The 20,477-nt window shown below is 47.1% G+C and overlaps 1 protein-coding gene across 2 annotated transcripts in view; it reads right to left on the reverse strand.

Moving 5' to 3' along the window:
* The window catches only part of WHRN (whirlin), a 110,361-nt gene that overhangs the window by 59,911 nt on the left and 29,973 nt on the right, over positions 1 to 20,477 (reverse strand). For both annotated transcript variants that reach the window (XM_032797897.2, XM_032797896.2), the window contains exon 3: positions 2,483 to 2,608. In XM_032797897.2, the coding sequence (XP_032653788.1) occupies positions 2,483 to 2,608 (126 nt within the window). The remainder of the gene's footprint in view (positions 1 to 2,482; positions 2,609 to 20,477) is intronic.

The raw sequence follows: 20,477 nt of genomic DNA on the forward strand, positions 1-20,477 counted from the left end.
CAGGTCGGTGCTGGGAACACATAGGTTTGATCTCACCTCAGCCCAGTGACTTGCATTATGTCCAAAGGTGGCACGTCTGTTTTCTTTTTACATTGCGGGAAAAAATGCAGCTGCTGTGCCACGGTAAATATGAATGGGGTAAAGTTGCTGCCCTGAGATTTCAGCTGCCATGGAGCACCGTTCCTGCTGCCCCTCATCTACATGAACTAGGGGAAGTGTCAATGTCTCCGCAGGGTCAGGGTTGTGCTGTTATCTCAAAGAACGGCTGTTTTAAAAGATCTGTCATGTAGGCAGAGTGGTTCCAAAGGGAGAAGCCCACAATCCCAGAGGCCATGTGACAAGGGTGGTATAATAACTGAATAGAATGGGGATGGTTCAATGCTGGAGGTTTGTAGGGACAGCTGGGAGCAGAAAGACTAAAGGAAGATTAGCTCACAGTCTATGTAAGGTACCTACCTGGCCCCCAGCATGGCATTATTGGAGCACTTCACAATCTTTAATGGGTTTATCTGCACAATACCCTGTGCAGCAGGGCAGTGTGATCATCCCCAGTGTGCAGAAAGGAAACTGAGGCACCAACAAATTGAATGACTTGCCCAAGGTCAAGCAGAAAGTCTGTGGCAGAGCAGGAATTGAACCTGGATCACCCAAATGAGCCCCCCTAACCCTTGGCCCATCCTTCGTCTCCAGCTTCTAGTCTCAGGTAATTTAGCACACGCTGCAGTAGTATCAGAAGGGCAGTGCCGGGAGGATGTGGGATGAGTGCTCTGCTGCAGAAAGTTTAGCAGTGGGGTAGTGGGAGTAATTTGCCAGCCCATCACACAGGCAGTGGGATCAAGGTGGATTACACCTCAATCCCTGATAATTCAGGCCTTTGTCAATGTCTTGAGGGAACATAAACAGCTGATCACAAGGAGTTTGTTACCCACTAGTCCTACACTGAAGCAATAGGGGAACCCCCCACACCACCTTACCCTCAGTCGCTGCTGAATAGCACCAAAATGGAGATGAAGAGCACAAAGTTGTGACCCTGAGGAGAAAGGCCATTTCGAGAAAGGCCAAACAGAACTGGGTTGTTTTGAGCAGCACAGCGAGAAATTACAGCCTGTAAAACCTGCTTCTGAAACAAGTTCCCAATCAGAGGAGCTACAGACTATTCCAGAGTTCAATGTGTCTCTTAACAAATCCTTTACAATTTTCCTGTCTGATATTAAATCATTATCTATCGCATCTGCCATCAAAGCCTGAGCCACCTGCTGAGCTCCTGCATTTCCCTTGCCGAGACCTCTCTCCTTGCTAAGGACTGGGCTCAGGGAGTCCCTTGAACCAAGCAGAAAAAAGGCCTTGCCTTATGCTACCTCAGCAGTGACCGTGCACCAAACCCTGGCCACGAGGGCAACCCAGTTGCAGAGAGAATGCCATGGGAGGTGCTGTAGCAGATCCTCTCAGTCTCTGTATCTCCGAGACAACCCCGAAGCAGGCATTGGTCCCAGGGTGACCAGATGTTCCGATTTTACAGGGACAGTCACGATTTTTGGGTCTTTTTCTCACATAGGCACCTATTACCCCCCACCCCCGTCCCGATTTTTCACCCTTGCTATCTAGTCAGCCTAGCTGGTCCTACCAGTAGGAACTGAATATGGCGATGCGCAAGCGGCCAGAAGCAGAGGCAAGTCGCATCAATTTAGGCTGCCTGCAGCCGCGCAAAGGCTTAGCCCTGTGTTTGCCACCTACGGTGCCAATCGTTAATGGAGATCACTCTTGCGAATGTCACCGGAGTGGAAGGAAACCAACACAGACATAGTGTCGTGCCAGCTGCTGCTACTGTAAGTGCAGTCCCCCTCCCCCTGGCATCACTGCAGCTAATGCAGACTCCCAGGGAAGTACTGAGAGGAAGGAGATCAAAACTGCAGCTCCAAGTGGCTAGCAATGACAGGTTTCTCTGATCAGGTTGGAATGAGAAAGATGCACTGCGGGGGTGGGGACAACAAGCCCAGTCACTTTAATAGAAAAAAGTCTCTTCTCTTGTAGCACGGGGAGACGGCAGAGTGACACTTGCTTTTCCCTCCAGACCCCAGCCTAGCTCCTGGTGGACAGACTTCCATTCGGATGAGAAACAAGATCGCACGGGTAGTGCACTAGTGCAGAATGGCAGGTGCCGCCTGCTCCGGAGGGGCTGCGTCCATTGTGTACCGTGCCCCTGCCCCCATCTCTCCCCTGCTGTGGCAGCTCTTGCAGACTGTTTTTAACAGCCCAGTGTAAAAAATCATCCTGTAACCATTCATCCGTTCAGCAGGAGCAATACCCAGCACTAGAGGGATTGCTTAGGTGGACTCCTAGAGGCCCAGTGCAGCGGCTGGGTTATTGTGTCAGCAGAACGAGTGCGGAGACTCACATCGACTTGAGAGCCTGCTTTCTAAATGCATTCCCAACTCCCAGGTGAGCCCCAAACCTACCCCCCACTTCAGCGCTTGCGTCTCACCTTCAGGCCGGTGCTTTCCGCTTCCGAGCCCTTATCCACCCCGGTGATGTAAATGCCCAGCGCATATTCTGCTCCTCCTCGAATCATGAGGCCCAAGGACTTCCCTTCGTTCAGCACCAGGTTCACCTGTGGAGAGGGAGAGCTGGTATTTACGGAGCCCTGCAAACATGACCGGTACTTTACAGGTGCAGGGAAGAGGCACTGCCCCTACCCCATGTCTCGGACAACATGGTGTCCAACCACTGGCCATCTAGGCTCTACATCATGGCTCGAGGGAGATGATGTTTAGAAGACAGCGTGTACCTAGAATAGGAGAATCTAGCTACTTATGAACTGAAAATGTGCTCCTCGTACAGGATATGAATCAGCCCCTCTACTATGAGGAGGAAAGAGGGGGGAATGCCTCCCCAACCGCCTCCAGCCATCTCCCTGGCAGCCCCCAAATGGTTCTGGAGTGCTGTGGGCGCAATCTGAGCAGCAACTGTCTCAACTCTGCTACAGCAGCTCTGTAGTGCCCCACCTGGCTGCCTGCTGCATTGCAAGGGAAGGAGGTGAGTCATTTCAGTTTTTTGCCGACTTTCCTTCCATGTTAGCGGAGTCCCGAGGAGAGCAGGACTGTGAGGGAAATAGCTGAAGTATTGGTTGTGGGCCCTTGCCATGTTTGGGTGTGTGATTATGACAAATAAAAATAGCAAAAAGGAGAAAGGTCTCTCCAACGTGGAGCAGAGAATCGATATCAGACTTCATAACAGTCTAGGTAAGACCCAAACTACTTCATTATTAAGGGCAAAGAGTAATATAACAAAAACAATCTTTGACTGGCTAAAGAAATTTGCCTGCACAATTATGTGGCAATGGTCATTTTGTTATTCAGCCCTGGGTTGGGGTTCTTTGTAAAGTAAGATCATAAATCGATCATCAGAATGATTCCCTTTCAGAGAAAGAGACGCAGAAGAGAAAGAAAAGGATCAAAAGAAAAGCCTGAAAGGTAAGTGAACGAGGCTAGGAGAGGAATGATACGGCACAGAGGAGGGAGGGAAGGGATACACTGAGAGATGGAAAGGAGTTAGGGTCTTGGGGAGCACAACAATAAAAGGATTACTCAAGAAGCAAGTTGATTATTCCAGTACTTCCAGAAACAGGGGCCATTTATCTGTAAAGGTATCTTGCTTGTTTTATTGCAAAATGTTATTTGTTCCTTTGCCATCAGGCTCACCAAGTCAGAGTACCTTTCTTCAACAGTTGGGTGCACTTTGGACCTCCGCCACTGCAGAATTAGATGTTTGGCTTCTCTGATCAGAGGCCTACCCACCCCAAGTTTTTTCGAAGGATTTCAGTTTCCAAGATGGATTGGGTAGGCCTAGGAGGGAATGGCCAGCCTGCTGTTCAGCCTTAATGGAAAGAAAGCAATAGGCCCAAATAGTTGCCTCTGTCCAGAAAAACCAGATAGCAGGGCAAGTCCATAGCATGTGGTATAAGTTAGTGCCTGCCACATTGAAGCCCTAGAATGTGTCAGACCTGGCTGCTCTGGATCTGAAAAGTTGCTATGGAGTCTAGAGCATATTCCTCTGCTGGATCAATCTTAACCCCAAATCAAGGGAACAAAGCTGCACATCAGACCAAATCTGATTCCACTGAACGTGGGTAAGGGAAACGGAGAACTCTTGTTCTTGTTTTCTTCCAACATTTCTCCCTAAGGAGAGGAAAAGGCACAAAGGAATAATGTTCAGTTATGTGCTCAAGATCCCTTTCGTAATCCAGCCCAGAACAAGTCGATGGGCCATTAAAATGTTGCCGTTCCCTCAAATTGAAGGCTGAATGTAAGCAAGGAGGACATCTAAACTTAGAAGCAACCAGATACCTGGCTTTCCTTGCGGCCACAACAGTGACTGATTTCTCCTCGGGGAAACAGGAGAAGTCCGAGTTCAGGACGGATGCTAGTGGGAGCAGGGCTACAATTTCCAAAATCAGCTGTGTGATCAAGGGATTGAGATGCATTTTGGTTATTTCTTTTATGTTCCTAGGAAAGAGGACTCCCAAGTACCTGACTTGCACCTGCTGCCAGCAAAAAGTGTTACCCAAGATGGTGGCATCATGCACCCTTCTAGAGATACCGAGTGCCTCCGACTTGTGCCAAGCCATTGATATCCTGCGATTTCCCCAACCAACTCAATAGTTTGTAGATTATGTGGGGGATGGTCTGAAGGGGTTTGCTGATAAATAAAGGTAAATTAGCATAGAGGCATATTTTTGTCTCTTGGGGTTCTATTTTATCCTCTGTACCTCCTAACACTCTAATTTTTATTGCCAGAGGCTCTTAGGCCCAATAAACAGGAGTGCTGACTGCTACCCAAGAAGGGAAGAGATAGTGATTGGTTAAGACACAAGAGGTAAGACAGAGTACAAAAGTCTAATCCAGAGCAAATGACAGCAGCAAGGGAAATAGAAGATACCTGCAAATAGTTTCTAATCAGCACTAAGTCTGTCTTTTTGTTCACTGTTTGACAGCACCTTGCACAATGGGTTTAAAATCAACGGCCGCCAGGGCCAGACCAAGCAGTTGTTATACCTTTCCAGACTTCCCCTGGAGAGACTGTCCACCCCTTTGACAGCTCAGATCCAGGTCTCGCCGGTCACACATCACTATGCATGCAAAGGGGAACATGGCTGGGACCATCCGTCCTAACGCAGCCCACAGAAGCAGAGTAGGAAGATGTGCAAATGGAGTGAGAAACTGTTGGAAGAGTACCTGAAACAGGACTGCCTCTCTGCTACTCAGACACCTCTGGCACATCCTTTTGCTGTGCCACAGGCAGGATACGATTTGCCCTGGTGAGGGTATAGAGGAGATCAGAGCAAAAGCTAGCCCTGAAGAATCTAAAAGCCCTGGACTTGCCAGGAGCTCTGGATGGGATGAGGGTCAGCCCAGTCTGCATGGCCTGGGACCCAAGTTATGCAGAAAGGCAGAGGCAGGCTCTCTGGAGACCTCAGAGTAGATTTTCAAAATGGGCAAAAGCAGGATTTACATGGATACCTGCTCCCATACACTGGGAAAGAGTTCAGAACTTAGGGACCATGATGTAAACACGAGGGGGGGGGGAGGGGGTTTAGGAGTAAATAGGGAAAGAAATGCAGAAGTCCTGCATCCAAAGGGTAACACCACCTCTCAGGAGCTACCTCCATGAATTGACTCAAGGAAAGAGCAGGGAAGAGATCAAGAGATGGCTACATGTGTTCTGGGGGGAGGAGACTGAGGGAATCAAGTAAACAAAAAAAACACAAACCTAGAGATGTAGATGGCCTCAGGATTAAGGCCCTTGACTAGAATACAGATGTGGGTTCAATTCCCAGCTTTGCTACACAAACCCTGGGCAAGTCATTCAGTCTCTCAGTGCTTCAGTTCCCCACTTGTAAAGCAAGGAGAGCGATTCTGACTTTTCTGTTGCTTTGGAGCGGGGCCTGTCTCTAACTATGTGTTTGGGCAATGCCTTAGGGCAAGGGAAAACCTCCTTGACTGGTGCAACCAAAACACAAATCCTTGAGACACACACAAGGCTGGCAGGGTGGGTCAAACAGCCTTTGTCTCCCTGCTCCAACAGCCTCCTAACTAATAAATGATGGAGAATAACCACACTCAACATACAGCCATATATCACCTCACCTTCAAAGCTCTCCCAGCACTTGACACTTACTAATTAACTGCTCCCCCCACCTCACGGGGTAAGCAATGATTATTGTTACCCCAATGTATAAAGGGGGAAGCTGAGCCACACAGAAATAGTGTAACTTGTCCATGGTCACACATAGAGTCAGGAATAAAACTGGGAAGAGAACCCAAGTGTCCTTGCTCTCACATTTGCTTGTTCTAGACATGCTTTCTGAGCCGGAGTCTCGGCTGGCAGAAATCTGTGTAGCTCCACTTTGACGAAACTGGGCCAATTCACAACAGCAGAGGATCTGTCCCACTGCCCATGTTCTTATGTAAACATGAGATTACAAATGAGTTACACACTTTTATATGGGTTATGAACTTGACTGAGAGTTCTCTCTCCTCTTTATGCCAGCACTAGCCTAGGAGTCAGACCGGAGCAGTAGCTACAAAGAGGCTCCAGGTGACCTCTTCTTCCAGAATGACACAATAAAGGAACAGCAGGATGAAAAGAGGTCCTCAGAAAGGTAGGGAAGGCCTTTGAATCAGAGGTCCCCGCAACATCTCATGCCACTGTTAGTGAAACAGGTACTGATCTGCAAAGCAAAGGCTGTGGCTTCAAAGCAGAGTGAGGCAGAGATGAATTATGCAGTAAGTAATCTCTTCCTTTCTCCCATACAAATGTCTGTCCTGCATATTACGGAGGGGAATTACAGAGCATGCTCAGAAGTCCAGGGGGAGCCACCGATCCTAACAGCAGCAATGTGCTGCTGCTCCTTCTGGAAACGTGAGGGCAATTGCAATTATTTTACTAAGGAAAAGGGATTGGGGTAGGAGAAGAAAATCAGCTCCCTGATCCTCACTTAGGCAAAGCTCCCATTGATTTCAAAGGGTGCAAGCAATGCTCTTGTTTCTAAATCACAGGATGGCGAGATGGGGGTTGGGGGTCTATTCTCAGCTCTCCCACAGACCTCCCTCCCCAATTTTGGGTGCCCAACTTGAGCCACGTCACTGTATTTCAGGTCTGTCAGGCATTTTTATAGGGCCAGATTTTCCAAAGGCTCAGTACCCACAGTTAGAGCCAGACTGTCAAAAGTGCCAATGGGTAGCTGGTGTGTGGAGTTTTTAAAATCTGGCTCACAAGTGCTGTGTGCCTTCTGGGTCCTGGCCTGGTCCTGGTATCTACTGCGTACACCTGAGTGAGACATCATACGGGAGTTAACTCTGTGTTTGCGCAAGGGCTTCAGGACCCCCCTGCACATGTGTGGTGTTGTTATCACTAACGAATAATACAAACACAGACTCCACCCTGCCCAGGGACAGCTGGCACACATGCTGCAACAGACAGGTGTTAATTACTTTCCACAGACATCTGGCAGCACCATTATCAGGCAAACATAGGGCTGACATTTTTTGCTCCGATGGAGGCAGACACTCTAGACTGTGAAGCTGCTTTTACAGAGTTTACAGTTATATTCTGTTTTCCCAGAGCCTCCCAGATAGACACCCTTAATACTTCCTTGAACCAGGGGCGGCTCTAGGTATTTTGCTGCCCCAAACACGGCAGGCAGGCTGCCTTTGGCAGCTTGCCTGTGAGAGGTCCCTGGTCCCGCGGATTTGGTGGCAGCCTGTGGAAGGTCTGCTGAAGCCGCGGGACCAGTGGACCCTCTGCAGGCAAGCCGCCGAAGGCAACCTGCCTGCCGCCCTCACGGCGACTGGCAGAGCGCCCCCCTTGGCTTGCCACCCCAGGCACACGCTTGGCTTGCTGGTGCCTGGAGCCGTCCCTGCCCTGAACATTCTGCTCTAAAAGCTTGTCTGCATGGGAACAATCAGGAAAGCTAATCCAAATGAACTAAAGCTGTGAATTTAAAATGGCTTAGTAAAGCCACATCAAACCCTTGTATGGATACCCTCATTCAGAATGAAAGTGGCCTTAAATCAGTTTAGTTTCCTGAGTGTTTTTTTCCCATGTAGACAAGCCCTAAGGGCGGTAGGAAGACTGGGTTTAGTAGAAGACAGGAGGCCAGATCTCTGCTACAAAGGTTTGTTGACATGGATGTGTCAGTTGGGGTGTGAGAAAACCACACTCCCTACCCGACATGGTTATGCAGGCAACGCCCCCCGTGTAAATGCAGCTACAGTGACAAAAGAGTGCGTCAGTCAGCATAGTGTATGCCATTCTGGGAAGCAGTGTCACTATGTGGGCAGAAAAACTCCTTCCTATGGTATATGCGGGGTCTGCACTGGGGGCTCTGCTGGTCTAGCTATGCTGGCAAAACATCTGCAAGGTAGACAAGGCCAGAGGAAGGGAGAGCAAAGTGGAATTCTTGTCATTGTTTAGGTAGCAACAGTGCCTGCAGAGTGCTGGATGCTTTCCAGACATGGTCCCTTCCCTTGACAGCAAACAATCCAAAACAGGGGTTTTGAACTCAGCTTAGCTCACTCCTAAGAGAAATCAACGAAGGCTGGGATTTTCTAAAATTCCTAAGGGAGTTAGGGATTCAAATGATTCCATTCTCTTCATGTTCTCAGTCACGCTCATCACCATAGTGTTTGAGCACCCAACTCCCACAGGCTCTTTGAAAATCCCAGCCCAAGGATATAAGAGGAGGACTCAGCCAGTTTCTTATAGGAGTCACAGAAGAAGTGGGAAGCCCATACACTGGCCTTCACTCTGTCTTCTGCATCGCCCCTGGTGGATCATTACAGATCATGCCATCACCCAGTGAAGCCAGTTCAGCTCCAGAGGGGACTTAGGAGAAAAAAAAAAAACCCACATGCCAACCATCAAGCTGTCTGGAGTGGCTCACAAACATGGGTTCCAACCTCAAGGCAGAGTGTGACCAACCAGGGCACAAACCCCAAACTAGTTGTGTGTTCTAGAATTACATTTCAACCACCAAGTGCCAGGTGTGAACTCCCTAAGCATTATAACCAGGTGTGAACTCAAGCATTATTACAGCCTTCACATGGAGTCACTGACAGGCACCTTGGGTATGCCAATCTATTTGGTCACTCAGGCAAGCTGGCTTTGTGATAGATGGTCTCTTACACCAAAAATCACAATAATATTCAGGTTACTACCAGTCCCAAAGGAGCAGTCACAATAACCCAGGCCAATCGTACCTCAGATCTCTCACCAAAGACAATGCTTGCAGCCAATCCTATATTAAACTCTCTAAGGATTTATTAAGAAAAATAAATAGATTTATTTACATGGTTAAAGCAGGTAAACATATGCACACAAATTAGTCTTACTTTTTGGAACCTAATAGAAACTGCTGCAATGTGTAAGCTCTACATGTCCTGTAGGGCTAAATCAGGCTAAGCAGCTTGTGATCCCTTGCTCATGCTTAGAAATATTGCCCTCTCCAAATTCCAAGCAGCACAGCAGTCCAGTGCCTTCTGGGATTTTTATTCCCTTCCCCCAGAGTTGAAGCTGTGATGGGACAAGCATTTGTGCACGTGCCTTCTTCATGGGTGTGAGGAAAACAATCAAGAAAGTATGTTGTCCACAGATGTTCCACAATGGTTTTTCTGGTGTCTATAGGCCTTCTTTTGTTGGGCAGGCGATGACACCTCTTCTGGTAAACTAGTATTTCACATTTGGTGATGCTTCTCCCCGACTGTGTGAGTTTCCAGTTTCATAGCAAACAAGTTTATAGTTACAAAGCAAATATTTAAATCTTGCTTTATGAGGTGGGATGCAGATCTATAAGTGAGATTAATGGAGGCAGCAACTCACAAGCATTTCATAAAGTCCAAACACTAAACATACTTATAACCTAACAGCTGTTTTAACAATGCTAACACACAGGTGAGCCAGATGTTTCCAGGTATGCATTAGTCAGACTTCAGTGAGGCACAGGAGCCAAGCTGGCACCTGGTCTGCCAGCATCACAGTGAACTGTCAATTGGTGTCTTGGCAGCAGGGCAACATTCCAACTGAGGACTATTCTTTGCATTTTATAAGCTGGATCCAAAGGCAGTTCTCATTTTTATAACCTGATTTTACAGATGCTTTGCAGGCCTAATAACGGCCCATTGTCACCCATTCAAGTTTTTATAGGACTGCCAGCAGCCAATCAGATAATGCCACAGTGCATATTAATAGACTCTGCAGAGACTGCTCCATATCTACCCCAGCCTCGTACTTCCTCACCTGTTGTTCCCTTTTATCACTGGTGGCTTGTAGAAAGAGAGGGGAGAGGGCTGCTAAGCTGACTTCACACTGTAATATGGACATCATTAGCCTGCTCAGGGTAGATGAGAAAGAATAAGAGGAAGGCTCCCTAGCCACTGCAGCCAATTCATTCATGCTGTCTGCGTTCCATGGAATGGCTACGGCTGTGAAGGCTGGATAGTCCTATACCAGAAACTAGCCAGCTAGGGCCACTTCTTATCCATGCCTCCAAAATGTTTAAATTCATTGGGTTTTAACCCCTTCATTGCTTTTAGGGGCACAAGGTTCTGAAAGCAATTCTAGGGTTACATAGTCATGAAACATTTGTTGCAGGCCTACTGCCCTACATGTTAGACAGGAGAGTTGGACAACATTTTTCAACCAAATTTTTTTTCTGATCAAAAATGGGATTTTGGCTTGGTGGAAAAAATGCTGCTTGGGACCAATAAAACTGATTTTTGATAGGAAATTTTTTTTCTGTTTCATTTGTTTTGAATTGAATTTTGTTGGGTATCTAATTTTTCCCCCCATCCTTTTCCTTCTTTCCCATTTATTTATTTTTTGGCCGGGGATTGCAATAAACTGAATTATATTTAGGCTTCCCTTCCCACACACATTCTTCCTCTCTTTTTTCTTTCTTCTTTTCCCCTCACTAACATTTCAAATCTCCTCCAACTTTGGAAGAGTCACAGAGTGGGGAAAACAAAAAACAAAACTAACTCCCTCTTGTTACAGACGAGTCAATTCTATACTGCTCTTATATCGCGCTCATCGCATAGTATCCAAGTGCTTTCCAACAGTCCATTAAGCAACAAGACCAATATCTGCTACGTGCTTATTTGCCCATCCTCTCCCGTAGGGGAGAAGTGCATCCAGTGGAGGTTCTTGTTTTGGTGCAGTTAATTTTTTTAATTTGTTTTAAACATGCACTAAGACCACACCCCTGCTCCTTTCCCAGAAGATCCAGAGTTAGAACAAAGAGCTAGAACAATGCAGCCCAGAATGAAACAAGGGTGCGGGAAAAAGAATAGCCTCTAACAATACCGGCAAACAACTATGGGAGTCACAAATCCCCATGGTCCAAGACTGTTGGTACCTCCCAGCTAGTTACACATTCATAGCAAACCTTGGGTGCCTGGAATACCTGCTGCCATTTTGACAGGGTGCTGGATTTTTGTTTTTTGGGGGGGAGAGCTGTTTTTAATATACACGCTGCTAAGTATTTAGAAAAGACAAGGTCAAAGAAAGGTTAATGTAATTAACGGCACATTTCATGTGTTTAAAGTTCTGCACCTGCTGAAGTACCTTGCTGAGTTAGTGCCTTAAGGATTAATCAGTGAAAATAACTAAACTCAGGACACTGGCAATTAAAGCATACAAAACCTTCTCCCCTACATCATGAGCCTGAACTACTGTGTAAAAACCCCAAGCACAGCTTAAAAATATACACAGCCACTGGCAGTCACAGAAGGCTGGGATGGCGAGGACTTAATTGCATTTCTTAATCAACTAATATCGAATGCTCTCAGATAAATGCTGAAGACGACCCAATTTATATTAAACTGCAGGCTGCCAAGGAGAGCATCAATTGGCAGTGGGGGACAAAAGAAAATAATCACATTTAGAGTGCCTGACTTCCTGACAAAAGGTGGATCCATGCTGTAGCCAAGAAATGAAAAGGAATCAAGTTTATAGAGGAGGAGAAATATTTCTTCTCTGATTTGGGATCAGTAGCCAGACAGAAAGGAGGAGGGCCTAGAAAACGCTCCAGGATCCGAACATTGGAGACTGGCTTATTACACTTTAGTGCTTATTGTACTCAATGAAGAATGAAATACAGGGATAAAAGCTACTGGCTTTGAGATAAGTCAGGAGTTTTGCCAGAAAAAGGTGTAGATTTTATGCAGGAGCCTCTAAGTTCTTAGGGCTTGATCTTTCACCATTGAAAGAAACGGGACTTTTGTCACTGAATTATATGGGAGCTGGATCAGACCCCTTAAGGAGCAAAAAAGGTTGAGGTTCTTCACAGAAGGCCTAGTCTGGGATGGGGCAGGTGGCTGTCAATCACCTGCCTTTCATAGGTCCTTGAATTGGGGGTGCTGCCGCACCCACTGGCTTTAAGTGTTTTTTGTCATATACAGGGTTTACAGTTTGGTTCAATGGCGCTCAATACCTCCACTGTACAAATTGTTACACTCCTTCTGCTTTCTTCAGATTCTGCATGGCTTCAGGGGCCAAAACACCCCCGCATAAATTAGAGCAGCCCCAGGGGTGCTCTAATTTACAGCAGCCTTCCTGGACTTGCCCTGGACTTTGAAGTACTACAAAAGTCTCCATAGTCATGTGTGCTACAGACACTCCCCTGTCTCACTCCCACCCACAGCACATCCTCTGAACTGCAGTTAACCAGGGTCCCTTTGCAACACACTGTCAACCCCTGTGCACTGGTGGAAATGCATACAGCAGGCAGGGAACAAAATCTGTCCCTGAATTATTTGCATCAGCTTTCAGTTTAGTTCCACTCACATGGTTTGGGGCAGTTGGGTAGAACGGGTTTGATCTATCTTCAGGTTTTATAATAGCCACCCAGGTATCTAAGTGTCTTCCATGTAAAATGAACAGAAATAACAGAGGCCCTAGTGAGTGGAATTCATGGAGTCTCTGGCACATTTCCCATTTGGAGGGCCAAACGCTTGGTGGGGTAGGTTTTAAGATTATTAATTTCCTCTTCTTAGTTGGGACAAAAGGAGGCATCAGTGTTGTGTTATTGTTAGGGTGGAAATGTGTGTGCAGATGTGTTTTTATTAGTAACCATCAGAGAAGTTTAAACTCTGTACACTATCAAAACAAAATACTCCCAATAAGCTAAATAGACCTGGTCAAAGATTTATTAATATTTTCACTAAATTTTGAGACACAAAGGAAATATTTTGATGAAATTTATGCTAAATCCTCCCCTCTGCCCCCACCCTTTTTTAGCCAGCTCTGCTGTGAACTATAATTTCAGGGCCTACGCAGCTGCCATTTAGCATGGGGGGCATAGATTTACCTCTGCCTAACCCTCCTCTTCTCCTTTCCAGAGCCCCCCCCCCCCATTAGCAGCCTGAACACCCCAAGCTGATACGCCCCAACACCACCCCCTCCAAATCTGGGAAAGTGGCGTTGTGACCAGGCGCATAAGGTTGCAACATTTGGCCCAGCAAAATGGTCTGGCCATTACCGAGGTGGGCCCCCAGCTCCAGGGGGCTATGGCTCTGAGTGACAAACTACATCATGGCTCGATATTACAGGGACACAGAATCATTTTGAATTCACTATCATCATTGCAATAGTATATACAGATGTAGGCTTCTCACATGCCCTTAACGTTACCTGCATGAGAAGCCCCAGCTGAGTTCAGGGGGGCCACTCCCATGTGTAAAATTAAGTATGTCTAAGGCTAGGTCTACACAACAGCTTATGGTGGCACAATGTGTCACCCAGGGGTGTGAATAAGCCACCCCCAAGCGACATGTGCTACATCGGCATAAGCACCAGTGCGGACCGCGCCATGAGGCCAGGGGAAGCTTTTCCTGCCGACATGGCTACTGCCTCTCATGGAGGGGGGTTTATTATGTCGCTGGGAGAGCTCTCTCCCATCAGCATAGGGCAAGAGCGAGCAAACTTTGTGGCCTGAGGGCCATATGGGGGAATAGAAATCGCATGGAAGGCCATGAATGTTCACAAAATTGGGGCTGGGGTGTTGGAGGGGGTACAGGCTCTGGGGTGGGGCTGACGATGAGAGGTTTGGGGTGCAGGAGACAGGAGGCTGCTCTGGGCTGAGATTGAGTGATTTGGAGAGTGGGAGGGGAAATCATGGCTGAAGCATAGGGAAGAGGCTCAGGAGTGCAGGCTCTGAGCGGCGCTTCCCTCAAGTGGCTCCCAGAAGCAGTGGCACGTCCCTCCTCTGGCTCCTACAGGTTGAGCGGCCCCCGACCTTTGGAGTGGAGCCATGTGGCTGCTTCTAGGAGCTGCGTGGTGCAGCCCCCGATCCGGAACCCCAGCTGGAGCGCAGGAGCGGGGCCGAGCCCCAGACTCCACTCCCCAGCAGGAGCTTTCAGGCTGGCTTGATTTGGCCCGTGGGTCGTAGTTTGCCCACCCCTCCTATAGGGCATCTTCACCAGACATGCTGCAGCACTGTATGTTTAGACAAGCCCTAGGTGTCTGCAGTATCAAATCCCTAGTTAACACTGCAACTTTCCTCCTCTCCCCGGCAAGAACGGAGACAATGAAAACGCCATCACAGCATCTCCAATAAGGAATTAGTCTTAAGTCAATACTGGTGAGATTTTTGTTGTTTGGTTTATGCAATTACCTGGAGATGGATTCAATATCTTCTAGAAAAGCATTTGCAGGCAGGACTTATTCTATACTAGATCAATTCTACATGTGACCGTGTTCCAATTTTTAAAAGTTTCATATCGCTGATGTTATCTTGATGACATTACTGCTAGCATACAATAAAAATAAAGTTTAAAAAGACACAAAGTCCCAGTCTCCTCTCATTTATACCAGAATTAATCTACTGACTTTACCAAGGTTATTACTGATTTACACCAGCATGCGGGAGCAGAGGATTGGGCCCATCCACTTTGTATCTAATCGAATGCACCTTACATTTGGATGGGCAAAATTCAGATTGAGAAAAACAGGTGAAAAAAAACTGAAAAAAAAATAAAAAATTGATCTAAAATTCTGCACGCTTGATTGCCTCTAGTAATGACACTATTGTAAGCATTCGTGTTTTGGACATGATTATTGGGGCTTGAAAAAAAAATGAGGGGAATGATTTTTTGGGGAAAATACCTGCTTTCCTCTCAAACTTTTGATTTCTCATTGGAAACCCAAACCCCCTCCACCACCCAACAACTGAATTTGCAGCTCAAAGCAGATGCAAGAAGTAATAAAAAACCCGAACAGGACGGAACTGTATCTTTCATGCTGCTAGGACTCTGAAGGGGCAAGGATGACTAAGCATAACAAAAGATCCCCTGTGCAGAGCTTGCTTATTATAGAAGCTCTTATTACCTTTTGAAACTTATGACTAACTCATCCCTGTGTGTGTTTACCTGCTATAACTTTGTAAATAACTGATTTCCTAGTTAATAAATCTTTAGATAGCCAGCCACTCCTATAATAAACTACAAACGCTGTGGCTGGTGTGAGATGTATGGTGCAATTCATCTGGGGTAAGTGACTGGTCTTTTGGACTGGGAGTAACTCGAATAGTATTCTGATTTTTTGTGTTAGGGGTCCAGCTATCACAAAGGCAAGCTTCCCCCAGTGACAAGAGAGATTGGAGTACCCAAGGAGATGGTCTGACTCCATCTTATAGCGCCTAAGAACTTCACATTGGATACTTTGTTAGTGAAATCTAAGAACAGAACTCTCAACCAGTTTGGAGTTTGTGCCCTGCTTCTCACAGTCTGTTCTGAGGCTGGTACTCATGCTCTTGAGCCATTGCAGGACAGCTTGACCATTGGGGTAGAGCTTTGTTTAAACTGCTAGGTCCATGATTTCTTGCCATGTGAGATGCTGAAAGCACGTGGTCAGGGTGACTTCTGCTAAGGCAAGACCTTGCTGGGAAAGTTTAGCCATCTGCTCAAGCTGATGTGTATGATCTGGGAGTTAGAAAACAGGAATCCAGATCCCTGTATCAGCAAAAGGGACAAAACAGCCCTGAGAAAACCATGACTGAGTGCAGCCAAAGCAGCCCTTGCCAAAGAGGCCTTTGCCAGAAGGACCTGGGGTCGGATCTTCAGCAGAGTTCCGCACCCCACATGCACCTGATAGGTTGAGCTCTTTAGAAGATCTGGCCTATGGGGCATATCAAGACTTACAGCTTCTTCCCCCTTTCCCCAGCTAACTGAGGTCAGGTCTCCAGCCCATTCTTTTCCAGGCTTTCCAGTCCAGCACTCGTTGCATATCCACTCCATTGTCCCATCTATCTTGTTCTTTGTCCACAAACTCTAGTCTCAATTGCTTCCTTAACAGGATGTCCTTCTTCCATCCTTCATACGTGCCCCAGGCCACCTCTACTTCCTCTCTTGCAGCTTCTCTCTTCTGCACACCTTGATCTCAGTCCTGGTGACATTATACCATGTATAGTCCAGTGAAGTCACCTCTCTCACTGCCCTCTACCATCTCATTTCAATGACTTCAGGTCTTCTCAAGTGCTTCTTTGGTCACTCAAGTCTTTGATCTGTATAAAAGTGCTGATCTTGCCATGGTTTTGTCCAGTGCCCCTTAAGAAGTCTGGGCATCTGCATATAATAAATCACTGAACTTATCTTGACCCAGACTTCCCCCACACTCAGCAGCCTTGCTTGCAGTTCTCTGATAACGTCTCCATTTGCTGCTAACCAGCCCAAAGGTACTGAAATGAAGAGACCTGATTTAGGTGCCAGCCCTCAATGCTGATGTTCATCTGTCTTGGTTTTGCACAAGTCACACATATGATTTCAGTCTTTTCTTTACTCCTTTTGAGGCCTTCAGTTTTAGTTCCCTCTTCCAGATATCAATTGCCGGGACCGATTCTCCCTCGCTATCAGTGGTCAGCGCATTATCATCTGCATAGATCAACTTCATACCATTTTCTGTTTGTATTTGCTTACTTATGAAGTCCATCACAATTCTGAACAGTAATGGACTAAGTGCTGATCCCTGGTGGAGACCAACCTTCACCACAAAACCCTCTGTTACACCAAAGAGCATCGGCACCTTTGCCATGCAACCACCTTACAAATCAATCACTATCTGGACAAGGTCCTCCAGGGCCCCATAGAATCATAGCAGAGGCACTAGCAGTCACCGATGTACTCTAAGGCTTGTGCTGCATTCAGGAAAAAGCAACTGTGCTCAGTTTTCCCCTCCAGTTTGCCATCAACTATCTAGCAATGAATGTACCATCTAGTGTCCCTTTTCCTTTCCTAAAGCCAAACTACTCTTTCCTAAAATGGGCTCTGCTGTTTGGCAACACAACTATTATTCTCTGTTTCATGTAGCAGGACAGCAACTTAATTCCTCGGTACTTTGAATGGTTGTATATACCACCTTTTTGTATGTCTGTTGGTACCAGTATGGACTTCCTCCATTCTCTTGGGATTTTCTTCTCTTTTCAGACTATGCATGGGATTCACATGAGCCAGCATATACCAAACTCTTTCAAGGCTTTGATAGTTTAGGTTGTGACTTTGTCCGGACTTGCTGCTTTTCCAAGTGCCATCTTCAGCAATGCAGCCTTGACCTCTGCCTCCTAGCGGTCATGAAAAGCCGGGACTGCTGGTTCACACAATGGCAGTGTAGCATATGAAGGGTTCTCATCATTAAACAGACCCTCATAATATTCCTGCTGTCAGGTACGTACTAGCAGCCTGCCCACTGCATCCTTCATAAATGCATCCACTTGGTCTTTCTTCCTTTTGTTTTTTTGTCCAGAACCATCACTTATATTTTCTTTTGGGGAAGTTGAAGGCAGATGTTCAACTTCTCACACAGCTCAGCTAAAGTTCAGTTTCTTGCCTGTCTGACTGCAACATAATTTGCACAAATGTGGGCACACGCACCCACAAAACCATCCTTCTCCATACCTTTGACTCTATCACCCTCTCTCACACTCCTGCCTCTCCCCAGATTGGTTACACTGCTCCCTCCTTCCCCCAATAGCAGCCGTTTCCATTTCAAGCCTTCCTTGTAATGAATGCTCTCACCTACAGTAAATGAGCTTGTTAAACAATGTTACAGACACCTTCCTGCCAGGCACACAGAACAGCAGTACCAGGCAAGAAAGCTGGCTGGGAACATTTCTACCCTGACAGGTGTGCGATGCCTGCTTGGACCTTGAGTTTAACCTTGCAACAACAGAAAGCTACAGGAGCATCATTGCTATATTTAGCTACACCCCCTCCCTCTCCAGTTAACCTTCTGTTTTGCGTCGCATCTGTCCCCAGCTCTAGGGCTGAATTCAGATCTCTGAACTGTTCTCTTTCAAATGCCACTCATTCAAGATGTCTGAGTATTTATTCCCAGACATCCAGGCTAATTAGAAATGGAAGCTGGAGAGGCGAGGGGAGATCACCAACCCTTTCCAAGGATTTTAAAGCTGGCTAGACATCAGACACTACCCTGGGCTTCTGTCACTCCTGCCTGGAAGCGCTGAGCTATCCAGGGACATGGTGCATTTCCATGACCTTTCTAAGCAGGATATCTGCATTCATAATAGCAGTATGCAAAACAGAGGCACAGGCTGGATTAGGGCCTGATCCCGAGGGAAGTGACTGAAATCCAGTGTCTCCTGTTGAAATTGATGGGAGTTATGGGTGCTTAGTACCTTTTGGGATCAGGTCCTGTGGTCTGGGGCATGTTTTGAGTGCTCTGTGGTGCATGCTAGACCAGGGCAAAACGACTTGGATAATTCACCCCTTAAGTGCACCCTTGGACAAATATCTCCAGAACAGCCCACCTACATTCTCTTCTAAGGTAGCATGCCTCTTCACTCCCAGCCATGGCTATTGATCCTTATAATGCCATCTTCAGTCATTAGCTGGCAGAGCGAGGCACCTCTCGGTAATCAGCCTGCCGGGCAGCACTGAATAAAATAAGTGTGCAGTGGCCCATGGCTTTCTTCCGCTCCACATACTGATGAGGCTTCAGGAGCAGATTTTTCTGCATCAGTCAGAGGACAGAGTAACAGATGTACCATACTCTGCATATTGCTGCTAAAGAGCATTTAAGGGTTGGCTTGTGAGGCAGGAGCTGAAAATCGGGAGAGCTTTGGGGGAAAAGGAGCCCCAGCCAACAGGAACCCACCCCCTTCCTTTGGCACTTTTAGCCTGTAGCCTCGCACAGCTGCGGGCCAGGCTCAGAGACAGCAGGCGTGGAGGGCTCTGGCCTTCTGAGCATTTTGCGTTTGTACAAAAAGAAGGGAAATGAAAGGCAAGAGGAGAGTGACATGCATGAGAAACACTTCCAGGCTCCAGCTTCAAAGAGCCCCTGCCACCCCCTCTGGATCCACAGGAAGGTGACAAACTGGGGAGGAGGGACCTGACTGAACCAATCTCCCTCCATAATGGCTGTTTTTTTTAAAATAGAATATCAGGGTTGGAAGGGACCTCAGGAGGTCATCTATCCAACTCCCTGCTCAAAGCAGGGCCAATCCTCAGATGGATTTTTGCCCAAGTTCCCCCCTCAAGGATTGGCCTGGGTTTAGCAGGCCAATGCTCAAACCACTGAGCTATCCCTTCCCCTCCCATTCCCTTCTCCTTATATGAAAATAATGGTTCCCTTCTCCTTTGGGGCCAGCCTGAATATTTCACCAGTGAAGCAAAACATCTCGTCCCTTCACAGATTTTTCTACTCAACCACCAGGAGAGGTGTTAGCTCACAGGTGCCTCTCCTCACATCAGGCCATGCTAATAGCCTCTTGGGTGAGCAGTCAAGGAGCTGGGAATTGTTAAAGACATTGAGTAGAAGCCTCAGCCTGAGTGGTTAGAGGCACATTAAGGCTCAACCAGCACTGAGTTTCAGAGCCTGGGTCAATTGCATCAGGCTTGTGGGACTGAAAACAGCCCTGTAGACGTTCCCCTTTGGGCTGGGGCCTGGTTGCTGAGACCTTCCCCTACTCACTGGGTTCTCACTCCAGCTGCAGCCCAGGCTCTGGAACATCTGCACTAATCTTTTTAGCCCTACAGCCCCAGACAGTTGACCCAGGCTAGGAGACAAAGCTCCGTGGGTTTTATTTGCAATGTAGACATGGCATTTGTGGAGCAACTCTAAAGCTGCTTCCACGAGTCAGAGTGAATGGGTCCACCATGCACTGACATTGATAGATATAGTAGATGGATAGGCAGTTCTGTCTAATAGAAAGGTATTCATTTGTGTCTGTCCAGCCATGTATGTCCCTCAATATCATTGTCGTGTCCGAGCACCACAGTCCCAGCAAACTAAAAATAGCACTGCTTCACCAGCTTTCTTCCATGGGTAATGCCAATGCCCCTGGGTGGGTCGGTGCTAATGGAGATCAAAGCTGGGACCTCTGGATCTTAATGTACAAGCCTCTACTGCCTGAGCTAAGACAGCTACTTCTTAGCCCAGGCTACAGCAGGTTCATCCATCCATAGTTGGCC

This window comes from Chelonoidis abingdonii, chromosome 24 (genome assembly GCF_003597395.2).
Source record: "Chelonoidis abingdonii isolate Lonesome George chromosome 24, CheloAbing_2.0, whole genome shotgun sequence".
NCBI lineage: Eukaryota > Metazoa > Chordata > Testudines > Testudinidae > Chelonoidis > Chelonoidis abingdonii.